Raw genomic sequence first — 21,280 nt, forward strand, 5'->3', positions numbered from 1 at the left:
ATAGACGGTGGTCATAACTCATAAATGGTGTGGGTTCGGCTGCTGTGTACTCTGTCGTAGTTGTTTGTAGGTGGCAACCAGCAGCCAAACGATAGGATATTGACACTTCATATTTTAAGCTTCTCGTTTTTAAAGTATTTTTGCTTTTATGATAAAAAAAAAAATTTGTGCTTTTCTAATTACCCAAAAATAATAATAAAAATAATATTCGTAGGCCACCAAATTGTTAGGTAGCAATCACAAATCTCCGATACTCGTGTCCAACTTTATCGAGCATTGCTAACGATTCTTACGCCTTTCTTTCAAAATTTCCAGGTAAGCTCTCCTACTGCAGGGTTTCCATTGTTCCAGGACTGAACTAATTGGAATTGCCCGTGCACTTCCATATTGTATAAAAGTTTCAATTTCTTTTCCTAATTAAGGAATGGAATAGCAATGTCAACTTTGTTTGCTGCATTGCAAAGCTTTCTTATGAAGAATATCGTGCACGGCTCTGAACTCTGACTCGCTAACCCTAAAGTGTAAATTTCACGAGCCTCCACATGCAAGTAGAGTTTAAGCCATAGATAGCTCCTTTACTATATCTGCAATCGATTTTATGTGTTATGAATTGAATTATACCATTCTTAATAGTACTTATGACTAAAATGATAAATAAGTCCAGTTAGGTAGTCTAACTTGTAAAATGATAAACAAGTCCAGTTAGGTAGTCTCTAACTGGTCCTAAATCTTATACAGACTGCAACATACTTCATCTCTCAAGACGATGTATTATAAGCAAAATCACTTCCTATATTTCATCGTTGCGGTCCAGTAATGAAGTTAAAGCATTTAATACTAAAGAAATGAGTTCCATGAACTGTCAAAGTAGACCTACAACATAAGTAAAATCACTAGATAATGAGGCCTGGCACAGTAATTGCCAACCCAAGCTCAACTACCAACTAAAACATTCATTTACCGAGGTGCGGCATACATCTGGGCTGAGTCATACTGTGTATAGCCAGCAGGCTGAGGTGATACAGTTTTTGCATAACCAACCGAAGCACTTGTTTGCACACCACCACCATAAGCTGCAGATTGTGGGACTGACTGATCATAAGTTTGCTGAGTTGGTGTTGGCTGCGTGTAATTTGGCTGCCCAGTTGGAGGTGCACCATAAGCTGATGCAAGGCCACCTGCATAACCAGGATCTTGTGGCCCTTGATATCCATAACCTGCAGCATTTGGTGCTGACTGCTCTGGGTAACCTTGTTGTGATGATGGATATTGCCCATACCCGGCAGGACCCACTTGTCCATAGCCAGGTGCCTGCTGCGAACCAGACTGGCTGAAATTGGCAACTGGTTGGCCTCCTTGCTGCGGATATCCTGCACCAGATGCTGCTGGTGCTTGATTATATCCCTCAGCAGCTGGAGCAGATCCATAAGGAGGATATGCCGGCTGGTTAGGTCCGCTTGATGCATAAGGATATGGCTGTTGTGATGGCAGATTCTGTCCATATGATTGGGCCTGAGCAGAACCCTGATAAGGTGCATCTCCTGGTTGACTACTCCTGGGAGGGCCATATGGTTGAGAAGGTGGTCCTTGTGATGGTATGCCATAGGATGGTGGCTTACCATACTGCTGCTGTGAACCATAACCTTGTTGCATACTGCTCTGCTGGTACATTTGCTGAGAACCATGTCCATAGCCATGCTGTGTGGGAGCATGATTTTCATACTTTGGTTCATCATACCCATGACCATAGCCCTGTTGAGGATGCATTGATTGTGAATAAGGGACTGGATGCCCATAATCACCCTGTGGCTGTCCATAATTGTAATTTGCTTGTGATGGGGGTGGGCCGCCCATTGAAGGGTTAGAAGGGCCAGGAGCATGGGAAGGAATGGGAGCAGAATGTTGAGCAGACACTGGGCCATCAGATAAATGGCTTCCTTGCCCACCATAGTAATCATAACCACCGCCATGGGGCATCCCCTGCATGCCAGATGGTGGCCTTTGTTCCCAACCAGAATTAAAGCCACTTCTTGAACCCATATGTTGAGGATAACCCCCATATGCAGAATGTGGATATTGTGGGTTATGAGATGGATACGGCCCTCGTTGCTGATACTCATACGAAGTTGGCTGGGACATGTGAGGACCTCGGGGACCCCATTGAGGTGGGCCAGAAGCTCCTCGAGGCCGATAGGCCTGCTGGTTAAAACCACCAGAGAGAGGTGATGGCCTCACAGTCTATTCAAAATCAAATCAGAAAAGAAAAATAGTTAGCAAATCCAAGTTATTTTACTCTTAATTACTCATGAGAATAAATGACATGACAGGAAATAATGTTGACGTTGCTGTTCTAAACTTGGTAACCACGTCTGCTGTTCAAACAATTGAAGGGGCTGCTGGACACCATCACTGACTCAATTAGATGAACAAATAAGCAGCACACATGTAACTTCGACAAAACAAAAAAAGTTAAATTACCATTAATAGTTGTAATGGAAAAAATAGAAGGTAATATTCTAAGACAACAGAACAGAGAAGTTTCATTGCCGATAAAACAAAGTGCATCATCTAAGGGTAAACAAATATAAACGCCAAGTAATCCACCAAACTATGCAACATAAAGTATCATCAACTAATAACCCCAGGAAATTGATACAATTGATACAATTTCTCCCTTACTAACCCTGAGGATTTGATTAATGATACAACTGATAACCTGACAATTGCTTGATTATCATCTAGAATAAAATCCCTCCTTAGAGCATAATGCTCCAACATGTTTCAACATTAACTAAAATCAAAGAACGCCATCCGCTAATACCCACATCCATTTCCTAATGACTTCACTTGTTATGCATAATAATAACCTTCAACAATCTACCAATCCGAATTATTTTATCCACTTTGTTACCTCAGTCATTCAATTCTAACTTTTGAGGTCCTCAATAGAACAATTTTAAATTGTCACGAGCAATGCATACAGATCTACAGATAAAAAATACAGATAACCAACTTATGGAAAAACATATTCATACATCCCTTTACCGTAATCTGGAGAGAGCTTGAGAATAATATCATGACCTTGAATTTATTGAGAAGTCAATCTTTCACAAAAATTGAATTTATATGTGGAAAGCAAAGAAACAGCAGCCAAAATGAGGGGCGTTTCAATTCTAAATGCAATAGTCCAAACATCATTTTACATACCAGTCACAATAGATCATGCTTCACATTTCAGGTATCATAAAGATGAAGCTATTAACGAAAAAAGGAAAAAAAAAAAAAAAAAGGAACAAAAAAAGGCCAAAAAAAAAAGGGGAAAAAACCATACTAGTGTATAAACACCAAGTTACATTACCCTAAAATGAAGTTCCTACTTTCTTTCTCAAATCCAGTTGCATGTCATCTAAAGAAGTTATTCATAAAGGAAACTGTAAAGTAAGCATTAACATTTCAGGCACCGACCTAATTCAAGACTGTCAGCAAAGCATCTCTTTATGATATACAGCTAAGTGTTAATTTACTAATTCACATATATCTGTGAGATGCTCCAGCATAGTATCAGATACAATTAATAGGTATCGACCCCATGAAATTTTCTATATCATCACTTCATCAGTAATTCCAGACATCTCATGCATGGTACATGGGAAAGTGCTTATAACCAGCACTAAGGTTATACAACATAGCCTTACTAAATCATGATTTTTAACTTTCAGGTCTTGAAGCAGTCTTACCAACTATTAACATCCTGCAATCGCGAGATTAAATGCTTGATACCTTTCTTCAGTGGATGAGAGTGAATAGAGGTTGTCTATTGCTACACCAAAGCAATGCTGACCCCATGGAAAAGGCAATAGCCCAATCTGCATTTTTAAAGCCAACCAATTCGAAATTGGCACCTTCAACATAAATAAATCATGGCAACCGACATCTTGGATTGAATATATGATCTTCCTAACAGCATTCAAGTGACCTTGGCATGGATGATTCATCAATATTGCATACTCTTATCAAGGTTAATAAAAAAGAAAGCTCTAGCTCCCAGAGTAAAATTATGAAATAGTTCTTCCTCAAATGGGCTAGGTATACCAGACATGCAAATGTAGTCAATAGGACAGGAAATCATGTCAGGACCATATATCTTGCTTTCCATATTCAAAGAGTACAGAAGTTTCTACTCCACCAAACCCACATAGGGAATTACTTTACAAACACATGATACTGGATTAAAAATCATACCCATTAACTCTATATCTAAACAACATTGATAAGAATTACATATATATATATATATATAGATGGACACAAAGATACAATGATAGTCTCAGGTTTAACTTTAGCAATACGGATCTAATATAATCTACAATTTTTCATGTGTATATATATGTGACCAAAGTATATAGCAACCTCTACAGCATAACTAACAAATTCTTCAAGTAAAAATCCTACCTACTAGACTACTTGAAAAGAGTGAACAGTAATAAAGGAAATATATGTAACTCTGTCAAATCATCATATGATTGATTAAAATAGCGAGAACCATTAATCCAAGTGAACATAAAGGATAACCCTACATCGGCATGAGAGGTTTACTTCTCGATTTCATACAATGCAAAAAGAAATTACATATACGTAAAATATTGGCAAGTGCAACCATTAAATTCCTAAATTAGGCATTCATATGCATTACCTAAAAGAAGGCAGTATTAGACATATAAAGGCATAAACCAAAACAGAATGACAATGATAGAAGGTCACATGTATGCAGGCAAATTTTTCCTAGACTTCCAAGCATATTTCAAAGCTATGAATGAACCTAAAGTTATTTTGCACATGGGTTTACCATCTTATCTTGCATAGAAAGAAGCCAAATGGCACATATAAGACAACTCTCAGGGAATAGCTTATAAAGGAATCATACAGTAGACTACAGTAACAAGTCAATGTAGAAGATATCAATATAACAACCAAAAAAACACAATTCCAATATGAGCTTACAATTTATTTTGAATATAAATGATCGGGTCAACCACTAACCTGATTCATTACTTCCTTGATCATTTCCCTGGCCATTTCAATTTGCCTCTTATCACCAGTGACTCGCACAGTCCTTTCCTTAGAATCATCCCCTTCTGGAAGATGTTGAGGTATCAACTAAACAGGGATAAAAAAAAAAGTCAATCTATATAATTCAATAAGAGATAGAGGATAACTTCTACAAGACAAGGCATACAATATCAACTACCTGGATACGTGCTCCTGATCTGGTTTGAAGACCTTTAATGGTCTCCCCTCCCCTCCCTATGATTAAACCAACCTAGACCAACGAAGTTAAGCTTAAATGAAGCACAGTTGAACAAACCTGTATACGAAAACGAAAACAAAGAAAGTATATATACCTTCTCGTTTGGAACTTGTATCTGAATTTGTTCTGCAGCAGCAGCAGCAGCCTGTGCAGTTGCAAGGCCCCTGGCTACAAGGGAAGGAGAACCTCCAGCATCAGCCTGCAAACATTTACATGAATAAATGTGTATACAGTAATACCAAAAAGTTCTTACACAGAAGAGCCCAAATACATAAGGAAGCAGCATGTTGGGGTGGGGAGAGAAATACCTCAGCAATAACAGCATTTATAAGCTTCTCAGCCTTATTTATATTGTCCAAAGTTCCAACAATCTCTACAGGCCTTGATGCAGAATATGGATCAGCATCAGCATCCCTTGTGATTTGAATTCTTGCACCCGAATTGTACTGAAGATACTTTATGGTATCCCCAGCCTTGCCAATAAGAACCCCAACCTGAACCATCATTGTACTATCAAAACCCACTTTCTATCAAGGCTCAAAAGAAAATGTGAAACATAGGGAAGGATGAAAGATAACCCTGTTAACCTTCTAGATGTGTACAGCATTCCATATATTTTATATATAGAAAGAGATAAGCCATCAGACCTTATTATTAGGGACCTCCATTCGGCGAGTTATTGTCTCATTTGTAGATGTAGGTTGCTCTTGTTGAGCAGAAGAATCATCCCCTTGCTGAGCATCCTCTGTAGAAGGTGGCTGAGTTCCTTCATTAGCGGGTTCCTGACCCTTGTCCAACACAGAACCCTCGACATGCTCAATAGGATGTTCTTGGGTTTCATTTGCCTCACGATTATCTGCAGATGGTGGCTGTTCACTGGTCTCTTTTTCGGTAACTTCCTTAGATGTAGGTTGAGCTTCTTCTGAGCCGCTACTCTTCTCCGTATTTGGTTCATCATTCTCCTTCAGAGTTTCATCCGCTTTCTCCACTTGGTAGCCATTTTCACTAGCTGTTTTAAACCAAAGTCAAAGCTTAGTACACAAGACATTACAAATTTCAAGAACGCACTAGAATCACTTAAAGAACTATCATATCATTCTCCTCTGAGAGTTTATCTACCTTTCACATTACCCTTTTTCAAGAGCTGTTACAATTGATTTCGATATACTGAAATACAACAATGAAAATGTATTGAACTCGCAAAGGTGGGTAAATGAACAAAAACAAAGTACATTTTAATATACTTGAAAGATTCCTTTAAAAGGTGAGGCAACAACAAGATTTCATGGAAACGTTATAATTTCATTATCTAAATCTTAAAAAAAAAAAAAAAAAGCAGTTAGGAAACCATATTGGCCGCCCAATTTCCAAAAAGAGCTCTGAAGAAAAGTTATGGCGTTCCAAGTAAAATATTCTTCAAAAACCCTAACATTCGACAGAAAAACTTGAGAAACGACAGCAATAAAGCTCAACTACACACTAATTCTCGCATTACCTAAACCCTCGGGTCTGTCATCGAGTCTAAGCCGTTTTGCGTCCGATTCGTCGGACACATCGCCATCCCCTTGGTTGCCTGCATCGGGTTTCGCATTTGTGTCGTCCGAGCTGGGCCAGGCTTGCTCTGGAGCTTCAGGCTCCAAATCTTCGAGCTTGCGTTTGTGATCTGACGGCGCAGGGCTCGCCGCTGCCGCTGCTACAACTTCCTCCTCCGCCATGGGATTCCGAACTAGCGGGCTACAGGCACCAAAACCCTAGCTATGTAAATCGCGCGCAAATCTAGGGTTTGGAGAGAGAGACAAATGACGGGCGTAACCAACAGTAGCTTTAAGCGAATGCAACCGTAATCGATGTGGCTATGAATTATGACCCTTATCTTACTACGTTTAGAGGGTTTACATTGTTATATATGACAGTGTGGACCACCAGATATTTTATGCGAGCCAGGGTTCGTGAAACTGATGGGCCAAACTCACTCCTTAGATCTATGGGCTTTTGCATTCTTTTATTTAGCCCAAATTCTCACATTGTGCCAGCCCAACCATATGCGAGTCAAAAAGTAGCCCATAACATCTTTGGATATATCGATATCCCAAACCATTATGGAAAAAAAAAAAAAAAAAAAACACAAAAAGAAAAAATAATAAATTAAGAAGGAAGAAAATAAAAGTAGCACCCAACTGCCATTTTCTAGGTGGCCTAGGTGTTCACTGTTCATCCACCGGTCGTTCAACGCCGAGCTGTCATTTATATGCCTAAGTCTCATTTCCTGTCTATGGGTTTTGCTTCTTCTTACCTCTTTATTTCCCAATTAAACAACGAACGTCTGGGCTTTTTTTTTTTTTTTTTTTTTTTTTCAATTAACAAATATATTTTTTAATTTTTGATTTTCTCAGCTTTGCTTCCCAGGCTTTCCCAAAATATTCCCTCCAATTTATATAGGTAGAAATTTCGTGCTATCTCGGTTTGAAAAACTTGCTTGAAAACTGTCGTCTATAACATTTTGTGTTATTAGCGTCATCGAGTCGTCAAATTTCTCTTTTGCTTGAACTGCTTCGATTTTCATTTGGTTTCTTCTGAGTTGGAAGAGGTACAAATACTCGCCGGTAATCGGCGACTTTGCGAATTTTCGATGGAGGAAAAAGGTGCGGTTTCTGGTTCCACTAGTAATAGGAATGAAACAGGGAATGTGGAAGGTTCTCCGGGGCCGGCTTCGCAAGCAGCAAGCGGTGCCAGTGGAATCAAAGAAACGTCGCCTGATTTGTTGAAGAACACGCCGTCGAACATTGCGAGATTGGAGGATGAGATCGAGCAGTGCGAAGGTCGGCACAAGTACCTGGCTCACACAAGGAGTCCTTCCGATGGTCGCGATGTTCGGTGGTATTTTTGCGAGGTTCCTTTAGCGGAGAATGGTAGGTCTTTTCTGTTGATAGCTTTACGAAGCTTTTTGTTAACTTTTGAGGACTTTCTCATTTCCCTTTTGAAATCAGTGGTTGATTCTTTTAACTAGTTGTGTAAAATTTTTAATGCTTTTGTGTTTCTACAGAGCTCGCTGCTTCAGTTCCTCGCACCGAGATAGTAGGAAAGGGCGACTACTTTCGTTTTGGTATGAGAGATTCTTTGGCAATAGAGGCATCTTTTCTGCAGGTAAATTTTTTTTTTTTTTTTTTTTTTTTTTTTTTTAAATATCACTAACTCCAATTTTATGCTCCTTTGGAAATAAGAAATTCTTTTACACCATACAAATGCTGTAACTGGTTAATCCTTTTAGCGACGTTGATTATTTAGTTCTTTTGTTAAATCCTTTGGAGGGTTGACGTTTTTGGGGCAATCAGAAGCTAAAGACATGTACTGTTAAACAACGCGCTAGGGATGGATTTGATCTACAGCTGATTGGTTGATTTATGTTTCGCGTTGTTTTAGCAATGACAGTAAATATTGAGTTTGATTGTGGCGAATGGATAAACTACTTGGTTTATTGATGCGTTAGTTACTTGTTTATTATTGAACACGCATTTACAGAAGGAAGAAGAGCTGCTTTCTTGTTGGTGGAAAGAGTATGCAGAATGTAGTGATGGTCCAAAGGAACAGCCTAGTTCCAGCAAGAAATTGGATACTCAACAACATGCTTCTTCTTCAAAGGGTATTCCATCAAATCAATTATATGAAGTAGAAGAAGAAAGAGTTGGTGTCCCTGTGAGGGGAGGACTTTATGAGGTATGCCTTCTCTCTTTATGAGGTTTTATGACTTTTATTCCTTTTTTCATTCCATTGAATAAGTTAAAATGCATTGTGTAGATCTGCTTTGTCTTTGTTATTCTATCTTTCCTTTTATTGTGTTTGTATTGGTGTCAGGCTAAGTTTTTTGTTTATCTTCAGCAAACATCTCATGATATTGTAGCATTTTGAAGCTATTTGTTCTGTTTGTTCAACTTGAAGAGATATCTCTGAAGTTCAAATTATTTGATTGCAGGTAGATTTAGTGAAGAGGCATTGCTTCCCTGTTTATTGGAATGGAGAAAATCGTCGAGTATTAAGAGGTCATTGGTTCGCGCGAAAAGGGGGACTTGATTGGCTTCCACTGCGAGAGGATGTTGCTGAACAATTGGAGATTGCTTACCGTAGTCAGGTTTCCAGCAGTATGGATATTTATATTACATGTTTATATACAGTTACAAATTCTCACTGAATTTTCAAGATTTGTATGTCTGGATTGTGATAACTGTCCAAACCCTGTGGTTTCAGGAGATTATGCTGTCATGTCCAAACCCTGTGGTTTCAGGAGATTATGCTGTCTTTTATATATACTGGATTTTAGATTCATTTTATGAGGTTTTAGTCAGTGCTGTTCTTCATGTCTGTATGTATGAGCTTTAAGTAGGTCTATTTATTTCTAGGTTTGGCATCGGAGGACATTTCAACCCTCAGGACTTTTTGCATCACGGGTTGATTTGCAAGGCTCTACCCCTGTATGTATAAATTTGCTGAAAAGGCTTCTGATTCTTATACTTGCTAACATCTGATACATAACTATGCCTTTGTTGCACTTATAGGGATTGCATGCACTTTTTACTGGAGAAGATGATACATGGGAGGCTTGGCTTAACATTGATGCTTCTGGTTTTTCTAGTGTCATTCCTTTGGGAGGAAATGGAATCAAGTTAAGACGTGGATATTCCACATCACATTCATCAAAACCCTCCCAGGTCTTTAACGTATCCTGTTCAATGCTTTGTGGCAGTTATTTTGATAGCATGTTTTTCATTCTTTTTCAAAACATAGCATACTCCAACTATTTGATTAGATTCTTTAGTCGTTGGATTTATCTATTATATCTAGGTTAGCTCTTTATTAAAATGAGCATTATAAATATGTTATATTTGTTTTATTTTGTTAAATCAAGAAGAATAAATAGGAAAAAACAAAAAGGGATCCTGTTAAAATTCTTTTCCCCCCATTTTAGGATGAGCTTCGCCAGCAAAAAGAGGAGGAAATGGATGACTACTGTTCACAGGTATGTGTTGTGGCATATGTGTTTTTCAAACTGTTATTGTTATAATCAGCATATTGTCCAATTATTTGTTAATTCTAATTAGCACAATGCATTTTCTTTTAGAAAAAATGTCTTCGTATATTCTAGTCATTGCAAGTTTGTTGATGAATAATTGAGTGGAATGGTTAGCAAATGAATATTATGATTTCATTGATAGAAAATTACCTTCATCATTCCTTTTAAACTGAATTAGAAAGCCAAAACTGTATGCCGGAAGTACAAAGTGCATGGTACAATAAATCGTTATCAAACCTGTACATTTATTCTCCTATTATACAGATAATAAAGTTTCATATAGTTCAGCTTTCTTTTTCTGATTTTTTGAGTACAGGATGTTATGTTTTATAATTCTGCAGTGAATCAGTTTATTTATCTAGATATATTGTCACCAGTAGGTACCGTTAAAATGCTTATTTTATTTGACTTAGGTTCCTGTTCGGCACCTGGTGTTTATGGTTCATGGTATTGGTCAGAGATTAGAGAAATCTAATTTGGTTGATGATGTTGGTAATTTTCGCCACATTACGACAAGTCTTTCTGAACGACATCTTACTTCACACCAACGGGGTAGGCAGAGGGTTCTTTTTATCCCATGCCAGGTAAGTATAGATGATTTTGTAAAATGTTGATGGCTTGCAGGCTTAATTTGTTTCCACTTTTGTTTTTAATATCATATGGACATATAAATTGCACCATGCTTCTTCTGATCTGTTTGAAATGGAATTTGTATCTTTAGAGTAGATATCAAAATATGATCTCAAACAGTAGGATAAAGCTATGCATTAATAGTTATAATTTTCTATTATTTCCTATTTGCCTTTCTTTTTCCAAAATGAATTCTTTTTACTGTTGGACGGCTATGTTAATTATTACTTTGGGGAATTCGTGGGATCTCTTATGCATAAATCTTGCTGCAATGCTAATGTGATGGTTGATTGTCTCTTTATTTACACCTAATCTCCAACTATTGAGCTTTTGTATTATATAAGATTGTTATTTCTATCTTAGTGATGGTTCTGGGATCACATGGATTTATGTAAAGTTCTTGCCAAGAAAATAAACTGATTGTGGCATATTTGAGTAACAAAATTCCTGCGAGTGTTTCTTCTGGCATGTTTATAATTCACCTAGATTAGGATTGTATATTATTGTGGATCTGTTTATTGCAAAGTAGTTGAGATGGTCTTCTTGAAATGGGTAGATTTGAATCTCTTTAGTGTTTCAGTAGCTTTCCTCAATAATTGCATAACTTAGGTTGTGCTATGTAATCCATTGTTGACTCTTGCCAACCCGTATTTGCATGTCAGTGGAGAAAGGGATTGAAGCTTAGTGGAGAAACTGCAGTGGAAAAATGCACTTTAGATGGTGTAAAGGGTCTGCGTGTCATGTTGAGTGCAACTGCTCATGATGTGTTATACTACATGAGCCCAATATACTGTCAGGACATTATCAACTCGGTAGTAAATGTTTCTCTTCTAAATTTTCACTACGAAATTTAAAATATCCTGTTCCAATATTCTAAAATATGCTTGGTTTTTTTTTTATTCCTTTGTGGAGATGAAATTATCATCATAAACATTTGTTGGAGGGTTGTCTATGTGGTTTTAGTGTGATATGCATACCATGAAACGGTGATAAACAGTTGTTTTCTGTTCAATAATTTTCTTCTATACAGCTACTAGAAATAGTACATATTAATTAGTGTTCAAAGGTGGAAAGTGTGTAGATGCCTTGCAAAGATCAGGGCTAGAAGCAGGGGGGATAAGTGCCCTATGAAAATCTTGTGAAACTTATTTTTCCATTGAAGCAGCTTCCTTTTCCTTTTAGATCCCTAATACTAATTTCTCAGTTATTATAGCGGACAATCTTGGAGCCTTGGTTCTCATGCAAAAGTTTTTGGTCCTTTTTAATCTTCCCATAAATCCCTTAAACTACTTTAGCAGGATGTCAATATGAAATGTGCTGCATTTTGCAGAGTGCATTGAACATATAATGCTTTTATTCTCTTTTATTGTCCTTTTGTTTAGAGTAATACAAATAATTTTTTTCTTAAAACATATGTTCTCTTGCCATTTTATGTCAAATATATTGTTCTATTACATCCAAAATTTATGGGGTTATTTGTATTTGAGGTGACAAAATCTTAAAAATGGGCTATACAAGAAGAAGAAGGGATTTACAAATCATTGCTTTTGAAACAGGTATCTAATCAATTAAATCGGTTGTATTTGAAGTTCCTCAAGAGGAATCCTGGTTACGACGGAAAGGTATGTGGATGATAGAAGAATTTATATTTTACTAGTGTGTAATATAATACACACATATTTCCCATTAGGCTATGGCTATTTAAGTTCGGAATTGCAGGAAATATTCTTATATTGTGCTTACATTTGAATAGGTTTCCATATATGGTCATTCTCTGGGAAGTGTACTAGCCTATGATATCCTCTGCCATCAGGAGAACCTATCCTCCCCATTTCCGATGGATTCAATGTACAAGGAACACCCTAAACATGAAAAATCTTCCCCTGATATGAATAACCAATCTTTTAGTAGCAACTCTTCAACTAATATGGAGGATAAACACTCCTCTCTAATTAATGAAAACTCTTCAACTAATCTGGGGGACAAACACTCCTCTCTAATTAATGAAACTGAGGACAAGATGGGTCCTCATGATGAAGACAAGAGGAGTGTTCAGCCGATTGTTTCAGCATGTGAGGAAGATGTACCAAGAGGCAATACTGAAGATGCTTACCAAGTGGGTCCTGTTGTATCAGCTTTCCATGAGTTTACTGGAAGGGCCACGAACTCTGCAGAAGAACCATGTGGTAATGGAGATTTCCTTGAATCAGTTTATAATTTCATGGCTGTGGTTATAAATAAAAGTATTTAATGAAAAAGCATGAAACAATTGTGCAGTTTCTATTAATGATTCCGAAAGAATGGATGAAGAAGGGTGTGAAGATACCAGTACTAAAGATGAAGTTATCAAATTGCTGAGGGCAGAGGTTAGAAAATGCAATTGAATACTTTGTTCTTCTTTCATTCCTTGTACACTTTTTATGTAATTTCTATACTGATTGTTTTCTGGTTTCAGATTGATTCCTTGAAAGCCAAAATAGCAGAACTGGAATTGCAACACTGTGGGGGAGGTAGGAATATAGGGTTGCATCAAGGTTATAGAAAACCTTATTTTTCTTTTTATCTTTTTTTTTTTTTTTTTTTTTTTAGCTGATGAAAGAAGCAGTTATGTATTTAATTATTCTTTGTTTTGACACTATTCTAAACAGAAAACAAGGGAGCACCTGCAACTATGCCAGAGCAGCCCATGTCTGACAAGCCGCTACCTGAGCAAGATAATTCTCCAATGAGTTTTACCCCTCAAATTAAATACAGAAAACTTGAATTCAAGGTGTAATATGTTACCGTATTTCTTTTATTGCTGGGAATCTAAAATCTGAATCTTTTTATTTCTAACAAGGAATTTAATCCTTACTTCATAAATAAGTTGTCAAACATCCTTTATCTCATAAAAATTTTCTTTCTTTGTTAGGTTGACACATTCTTTGCGGTTGGATCACCTCTAGGAGTCTTTCTTGCTCTTCGTAACATTCGTATTGGGATTGGTAATAGTTAAGAAACGCATTTCTAATATGCATTATGTACTAACTGCTATTGCATGATGTTATTTATTCTTTGAAAGGAGTCTTTTGATGCTCCTAGCTTTTATATGCTAAATTAATTGAACCAAAATATTCACATTCTCCAGACCAGAAAGCCAAGAAAGATGTCACCATTTTCAACATCATTTCATTCATACTTATTAAATTAATCTTATCTGGGCAAGATTTTGCCGTTTTTTTAGTTGTGCTTCCTGGATTTTGATGTAGATCAACTTCTTGTTTTTCTTATCTGTTCCAGGGAAAGGGCAAGAATATTGGAAAGAGGAAAATATCAGTGAAGAGATGCCAGCTTGTCAGCTAATGTTCAATATATTTCACCCGTTTGACCCTGTAGCATATAGGTCTGTTTGGCACCTTCCTTTAGATCAACTATTCAGTTTGAACTCCTTTTTCCACATGGGAAGCATTAGTAGAAAGCATTTTCTTCATGAATAGCATGTGGGATATTGCTGGAGAAAGGGATAAACTAGGCAGCCATACATCTTAGGTAGAAAAATTTGAAATTCCACTAATCAAATTAATTATTGGTCTAGGAAGCAAATTATGTATGAAAAGTGTGCACCAAATAGAATAAACCATAATCCCAATACCTCACTATAAAACACTTTTAATTTTTAGAAACTATCTTTTTTCAGATAGATCCAGAATAAACTTTTAAACTGCTATATACGAGTGAGGATGACAACTAAAAAGTAAACCTATGCTCTCAAAATTGTTTATATCGTTAGTATATGATGATTGTTCATGTTGTTACCGGGGAGAGTGCCCTTACATGCTGGCCATGTAAAAGAATGTCTATATGCACCAACGCTGTCAATTACAAAACAAATAATAAAAACTATGTTCTATTTTCATACAGAATAGAACCACTTGTGTGTAAAGAATACAGCAGCAAACGGCCTGTAATTGTACCTTACCACAAAGGTGGAAAGAGGTTACATATTGGATTTCAGGTAATGCCCTTGAAGGTGTATGTAAGTGCAGTAACATCTCTCTCTCTCTCTGTGAAGAAACTAGTGTTTTTTGGTGTAGGAATTTACTGAAGATTTATCTGCCCGTTCTCAAGCTGTGATGTGTCGTCTACACTCCTTAAGGGTGGGCTCTTTTAGATTACCCTTGCTATTTGTTTTAATATGCCTGAGCTAGCTGTTAGTCGTGATATAAGTTCTTAAGACTTTGCTCAGTACAGTTGTTTTTTAAAATACACGAGCTTTTCCTCAGTTGCTTCATGTTTTTGGCCTTGAAATTTCTCTTTAGTTCCTAGTCATTGATATTATATTTATCACAATTTTAACTGTAAACCGCTCATATAATATGATTGGTGCTTGATTTGGTTTCATATGTGAGGAATTGTTTGGTTTTGACAGGTTAAAGTGCTTACAGCTTGCCAGTCAAGAGATGCTGATAGCCAAGAAGGTAGTAATTCTTTTATTTGTTTGGCCTGTGGTGCTTTCCCTTTCTTTCCTTTTTTATTTTTTATTTATTTATTTTATTTTTTTGAAAATGCTATCTTTGTTCTTAAATTAACAATAAGTAGCATTCATCTTGATCAGAGGTTATTGTGCTCTTCTTGGATCTAACCTGTCTTCCTCCATTAGAATAGATAAATTGCTTTCTGGTCCTAAGCGAGAAAGTTGTTTAATTTAACTTGCACCCCATTCTTTTCTGTATATATTGCAGAAGAAGAAGCTGCCCAAGAAAAAGAAGAGAGATCATATGGTTCTCTTATAATGGAGAGGTTAACAGGCAGCACGGAAGGACGGATTGATCACATGCTTCAAGTGTGTAGATACAGCTACATAGGAGCTAGTCGATTTTTATATGCCTCTTTAGTTATCTACCACTCAATTCTTTTGAATGTTTTTCTCATTGATCATGCAGGACAAAACTTTCCAACATCCATATATATCTGCAATTGGATCACATACGTATGTTTATCATAGTTTGCTTGTAGTATTGTATTGTATGAGTGTTATTTTAGGTCTTCTTTTAACTGGTAATTCTTGGCCTCCAGAAACTATTGGAGGGATCCTGATACTGCTCTATTCATATTGAAACACCTGTATCGAGATATACCTGAAGATCCCACCACAGCCGAAGACTTGAAAAATGATGAGAGCGGTTCCAAAGGCTGGTATGATCGAAGGGAGTCCATAGAGGAAGAGCTTCCTTTGACTTTCTCTGATCAAAGCGTGGTACGAAACTTCTCAAGTAAAGCCAAGAAGCTTTTGAATAAGCGGTAAACTTATGCAGTGGACCAATGCAAGAGCTGAAAGTTACAGCAGGGCTTAAAAGCTTTTAGTTGTTATATTAAGCGGTTCTTAATGAAAACGTCCAAAGTCTATTGGGAGCAAATTATTCCGTCTGTTGAGGAAGAAAGTGATATGCCATGCCCACTAAATAGACGTGCCATTCTGCGGCTAGGAAGTAGAGTAAGAAAAGCACATGGCAAAGTATACGTGGCTGCTAACCCCAGCAAGCCTTTGAACAGTGAAGTGGGGTGGCTGTCAAATGACAAATCTATCCCTTCTTCTTTTCCTCCTCCTTTTCTCTCTTTTCTTTCCTTTTTTTTTTTTTTTTTTAATTATTCATTCCCTTTCTTTTTTTTTTTTTTTTTTTCTTATTATTAACCTTCCGTGTACATAACCAAAAAAGAAAAAGAAAAATGCTGGCATATGCTCAATGAAATGAATGAAGCTGGTACGAGTAATGATAATGAGATGATCAGAGACATCCCCCATTTCAATTGAAAGTAATCCACGACGACTTTTCTCTAATCAACAGAACAAAAAGCTTTACAATTAATTTTGTAGGTAGAAATTTGCATATGGTTCCGCTATGATGAGGATTAGAGAAGAGAAAAGAATTGGAAGGAGTTATTATTTGGGTATAAAGTACTATTCTTTTAATGAAAAACATTTGCTTTAAAGTAGTCTTTTTTTTTTTTTTTTTTTCCTATTTGTGAAAAATAGTTTGTATAATTACTTGAAAAAGATGATTTCTGGTCTCAAAAAAGTATGGCATGTTATTGATTGCGAAGGGAATGATGCATGTGGTCTATGATTGCGAGCAGAGCGCCCGTTCCTGAAGATTCAGCGTACTCATAATATTTTTTCTCATATTATAATATAATCATACCGATGAGCACTACTACCACAACGAAAGATTCTTAAGGTCCACTGAGAAAAGTGTGTATACGTACTCCTTGGATGCTTTTTTCCTTCGATCTTGAGTACTTTCACTGGTAGCAACTTATTGAAGCGTGGAAATTCGAAGAGCTAAAACAAAATGCTACATTTGGCTTTTGACATAAGATGCTTGAGAACAGGGGGGAAGAGAGAGACCTTTGATTTGCCTTGGAGTATACAAGTGGGATACGACATTATAGTTTGTTTTTGGTGAATGATACAGCATTATTGTTAGGTTGGGCCAACTGTGTATATTCTATCTCTTGTCCGAACCGTATATGCAGAAATTTTCTGCATCCTGGATAGGAGTTTCAGGCCAAGAGATTTAAGTTAATGAATTTCAAAATATTTAAATGGAGCCAATTGCGAGCCAGAGGTCCCAATTGTTGTCTGTCTAACCTGATATAACAAATTAAACCTCAAAAGTTTGATAAATATGAAATGGTTACATATATTTATTCATTAAATGCATATATATTTTAATAAAGCAAAACTAAGGTATAGACGGTTCGAAAATTATCAATATTTACAGTCTACATACGAATTATCCATACTGTACCATAGCATATCCTTATTTTAATATATATGTATGTGTGCATGACACATAGGACGGGAGACATGACGTCAAAACCAACCGTGGACATGACATCAAAGCAATAAAAGGTAGAAAGGACGGGAGACATCAAGTTGTTGGAATTACTCAAGCTGGCCGCAATGGCCTTTTACGGCAAATCTAAATTATCCTACATAATAGACACAGTTATTATCCTACGTAATAGACACATTTTGGAGCAAGAAGAATACTAAAGCCTAAAATTTAGCCATTGATCCTGTTCTTTCCGTTGGCGATTGATCTATGATTCGTGCTATGTGGAAAGTACATATCTTATATACGGAGATGTGACATTTTGTCCTTTTTATGTTTTTCATTGGGAAGGGTACAAGTGACTTGTTGTAAGATCGATATATATATATATATATATATACACACGTGTTTCAGAATCAGAAGCCTCAATCAATACTTACAGCCCAAAGAAAAAAAAAAAAAAAAAGGCAGCCTCAATCTTTGCCTTCACATCTGGTGTGAGTTGAATTTTTTCATCCAAAATACAACTCATTAAGCCAAAACCATTCAGTTAAAATAATGTTTTACCCAATAACGTGTAATCCGTTTAACCCGTTCGTCGATCTCCATTATTCAAATGTTATATAATTGTTATCCCAACACTTGCATCAGGTTGGTTGTCTTTGGTTGAAGACCATATCCATATCTGACTTGAAAAGTAAATAAATAAATCTGGGTTGTCCCGACTCCAAGAGCCTCAAGGCAACTTTTGTTTTTGGGTTTTGGCCCCACTTCCACTCCTTCGGCCATTACCCACATTGACCGTCCTCATATTTATTACTGCTGAAATCGCAACAAGGGAGTCTTAATTTGAGAAAATTGAGTGCTTGAATTTTGCTATCTCATATCTTATTAATTAAAAGTCCCTAGAAAGATAGCTATAGTAGTATTGTAAATAAACATTTTTTTTCGATTTTAATATAGTTCTTCACTGGTAAAGCGAGGAATTGGAAACAACATTTATTGAAACAACATGGATCAAAGAGGCAAACAAAACAAGATGGAATCATTCAAATCCCAAAAGCACAAATTAAATTAATATATATAGAGAGAGAGGGAGATGTGTGTGTGTGTGTAATATTTATATGGCATCTTTTTTATATATATCTAATTTGTTGAGTGGTTTGGAAGCTGAAATCCAGTTGGAGAAATGTTGGAGGGTAAATTCATCAACTCTGTAATTTTTTTGAGTGAAATCCAGGAATTGAGACCAAGTAAAATCCGGGTACTTTCTTGTTCCTACAGCCAACACAAGATCTTGCGGGGGTCTCACCACCTTGTCTCCTCTGGGGCACATAAAGAAAGTTAGTGATTTCCTCTCCTTGTACCTGTTCACCACTGCCCTATGTAGCGAACTCTTGTATATTCCATTTGTTAGCGCCTACAAATGATACAAATACACATATATTCAACAAAGCTGGATTATATATGTCTTCTTAGTCAAGAATCCTATGACAATGAAAGGCGTCCTATCACTCATAATAGAATTAATAGGATAATTTTAGACAAAAATTTATTCAAAATTTCTGTAAAACGTACAAATGCATGTCATGTCATCTATACATCTATATGAATGAGTATAATTATATATATATGACTGGTTACAGAATATATACAATACTAAAAAATTTATATATATTTATTTTTTTATTTTAATTAAATGGCAAAGACAATATTCAAAATTGAATTTAAAATATCGTAACATTGAAAAATATTACATATTTTCTTACTCATTACACTCATTGATAAATAGGAGAACATACTATACTTTATACATTCATGCATAGACGCTTGAATAAACATAATATAAAACATTGTAGTAGAACAAACAAACAATTTAATTGGCTACGATGTCATAAACTGCAGCAAATCAACCAAATAATTAAGAGACAATATGTATAATTAATTAATTGATTAACCAGCTTGCTTCTAAAACAAACAAATTATATATTAACGTCGTTACCTTGAAGGTATCCCCAAGATTAACAACGAAGGCATCTTGAATAGGTGGAATGGAGTACCATTTGTTCTTGAGGAAAACTTCAAGACCTGTAACTTGATCTTGATGAAGTATGGTAATGGATGTTGGATCACAATGAGGACCAGTGCCAAGGGAAAGACTTGGGTCATGACAAGGAGGGTAATAGTTACATCTCATCATTGAAAAATCATCTTCAAAAAACCTTCTATAGTACATTCTATCACTAACTCCCAAGCTAATTGCCAGTAGTTCCAGTATATCCAAGCATAAGCGCTTCATTGCTTCACAGTACCTCTGATACACCCTCCTACAAATACAAAAACTACCATATCAAAATTTCCTGATTTTAATCAAATACGGATGCAGTGCAAGTGGTCAATATTTCCATGAAGAGAGATTGAAAAGAAAATAACATGGAATTAATTAGTGCATCAAGATTTTATTAGATCAGGATATCATCGTATGATTGGGACTACTATATATATTATATATGTATACATAACTATCTAATAAGTATACATGTAATAGTCACAAATATAACTACCCTGTGTGTTCAAAATCTTTCCCTAGAGTGGAAATGAAGAAGTCCACCACAGGATCTTTGGAATCTTGGTGATATGCAAAAGTGAGAGTCTCTTTCCAGGGAAGCTTAGAAGTAAAACGCTCAACATGAGCACCAGAGAAGCCAAAGGTGCTACCAGGCTTCTTCATGGCCCTGAGCTTTTCATCCACCGGAAGCTTAAAGAAGGAAAGCATATGTTGATGAGCTTCGTCGATGAGTGAGGGTTCGATGCCATGGTTGGTGACTTGGAAGAATCCATGGCTCAAGCAAGCTGACCTAATGTGCTCGATTGCACGCTGTTTCACGGCTTCATCGGCGTTAGCCTTCAAAACCCCATCAAGATCCACCAGAGGCTCGTTGAGCTCTTCACCACCACTCACCAGGTCCTCTTTCGGCCACATGAAACTTGTTGGTACTAAGCTAGGATTCTGCAGAACATTCCTTACGTCCTTCTGATCTTGGAGATTCAGTGTGGCTCTTGAATCCATCGTTGTACACGCACGCACCTGATATATATATATATATATATATGCGCTCCGGTACAAACTCAGATTAATGTTATAACTACTGGAAAGATAAAAAATGAAAAAGTAGACAAGAAATATGAAGAACCTAGAAGTATATATGTATAGGGTACTAGAATAGCTATATATATATATATATATATGCAGCCCTCTTATGATTGACATGATGCCCTTATTAAGATGGGTCAGTGTTTAGTTACATGTAATTCATTATGGATTTGTATATAATTTAATTTGACTTTTATGCAATTAAGCACCCAACTTCACTCTAATGTGGATGTTGGCGCTATATACTTTTATTTTAAAGGCACCGCACCTGAGATTACACTTTTATCTTAAAGGACAACACCTGAAAT

At 36.5% G+C, this 21,280-nt stretch overlaps 3 protein-coding genes across 11 annotated transcripts; 1 reads left to right on the forward strand and 2 right to left on the reverse strand.

Annotated features, from left to right (window-relative positions):
• Positions 1-754: 754 nt before the first annotated feature.
• On the reverse strand, positions 755-7,192 carry LOC107420925 (uncharacterized). 2 transcript variants are annotated; one of them, XM_016029999.4, is made up of 7 exons: positions 6,804-7,192; positions 5,956-6,317; positions 5,617-5,802; positions 5,403-5,507; positions 5,249-5,320; positions 5,041-5,157; positions 755-2,238 (listed from the first exon to the last, which is right to left on the reverse strand). In XM_016029999.4, exons 1-7 carry the CDS (start codon positions 7,021-7,023, stop codon positions 958-960), a joined length of 2,343 nt encoding a protein of 780 aa, XP_015885485.1. In that variant the 5' UTR covers positions 7,024-7,192; the 3' UTR covers positions 755-957. The 2 variants fall into 2 exon arrangements, with proteins under 2 accessions (XP_015885485.1, XP_015885484.1); XM_016029998.4 differs by having other exon boundaries at positions 5,246-5,320.
• Positions 7,193-7,430: 238 nt separating this feature from the next.
• On the forward strand, positions 7,431-16,976 carry LOC107420929 (phospholipase SGR2). Of its 8 annotated transcripts, XM_016030010.4 has the most exons (23): positions 7,443-7,584; positions 7,702-8,217; positions 8,352-8,452; positions 8,828-9,022; positions 9,279-9,434; positions 9,703-9,774; positions 9,859-10,011; positions 10,269-10,319; positions 10,787-10,957; positions 11,666-11,815; positions 12,560-12,625; positions 12,757-13,189; positions 13,281-13,369; positions 13,459-13,537; positions 13,652-13,773; positions 13,915-13,987; positions 14,283-14,385; positions 14,904-14,997; positions 15,077-15,139; positions 15,412-15,460; positions 15,725-15,825; positions 15,926-15,972; positions 16,059-16,976. In XM_016030010.4, exons 2-23 carry the CDS (start codon positions 7,938-7,940, stop codon positions 16,285-16,287), a joined length of 2,877 nt encoding a protein of 958 aa, XP_015885496.1. In that variant the 5' UTR covers positions 7,443-7,584; positions 7,702-7,937; the 3' UTR covers positions 16,288-16,976. The 8 variants fall into 8 exon arrangements, 6 of the variants coding, with proteins under 6 accessions (XP_015885499.1, XP_048331493.1, XP_015885498.1 ...); XM_016030009.4 differs by having other exon boundaries at positions 7,433-8,217; XM_016030011.4 differs by having other exon boundaries at positions 7,434-8,217; positions 13,459-13,513.
• A 1,833-nt stretch (positions 16,977-18,809) lies between these two features.
• On the reverse strand, positions 18,810-20,976 carry LOC107420907 (gibberellin 20 oxidase 2). The gene is made up of 3 exons (XM_048475537.2): positions 20,383-20,976; positions 19,821-20,145; positions 18,810-19,238 (listed from the first exon to the last, which is right to left on the reverse strand). The coding sequence occupies exons 1-3, from the start codon at positions 20,886-20,888 to the stop codon at positions 18,939-18,941; spliced, it is 1,131 nt and encodes a 376-aa protein (XP_048331494.2). The 5' UTR covers positions 20,889-20,976; the 3' UTR covers positions 18,810-18,938.
• Between the last annotated feature and the right edge of the window lie 304 nt (positions 20,977-21,280).

Source organism: Ziziphus jujuba, chromosome 5 (genome assembly GCF_031755915.1).
Source record: "Ziziphus jujuba cultivar Dongzao chromosome 5, ASM3175591v1".
NCBI classification, from domain to species: domain Eukaryota; kingdom Viridiplantae; phylum Streptophyta; class Magnoliopsida; order Rosales; family Rhamnaceae; genus Ziziphus; species Ziziphus jujuba.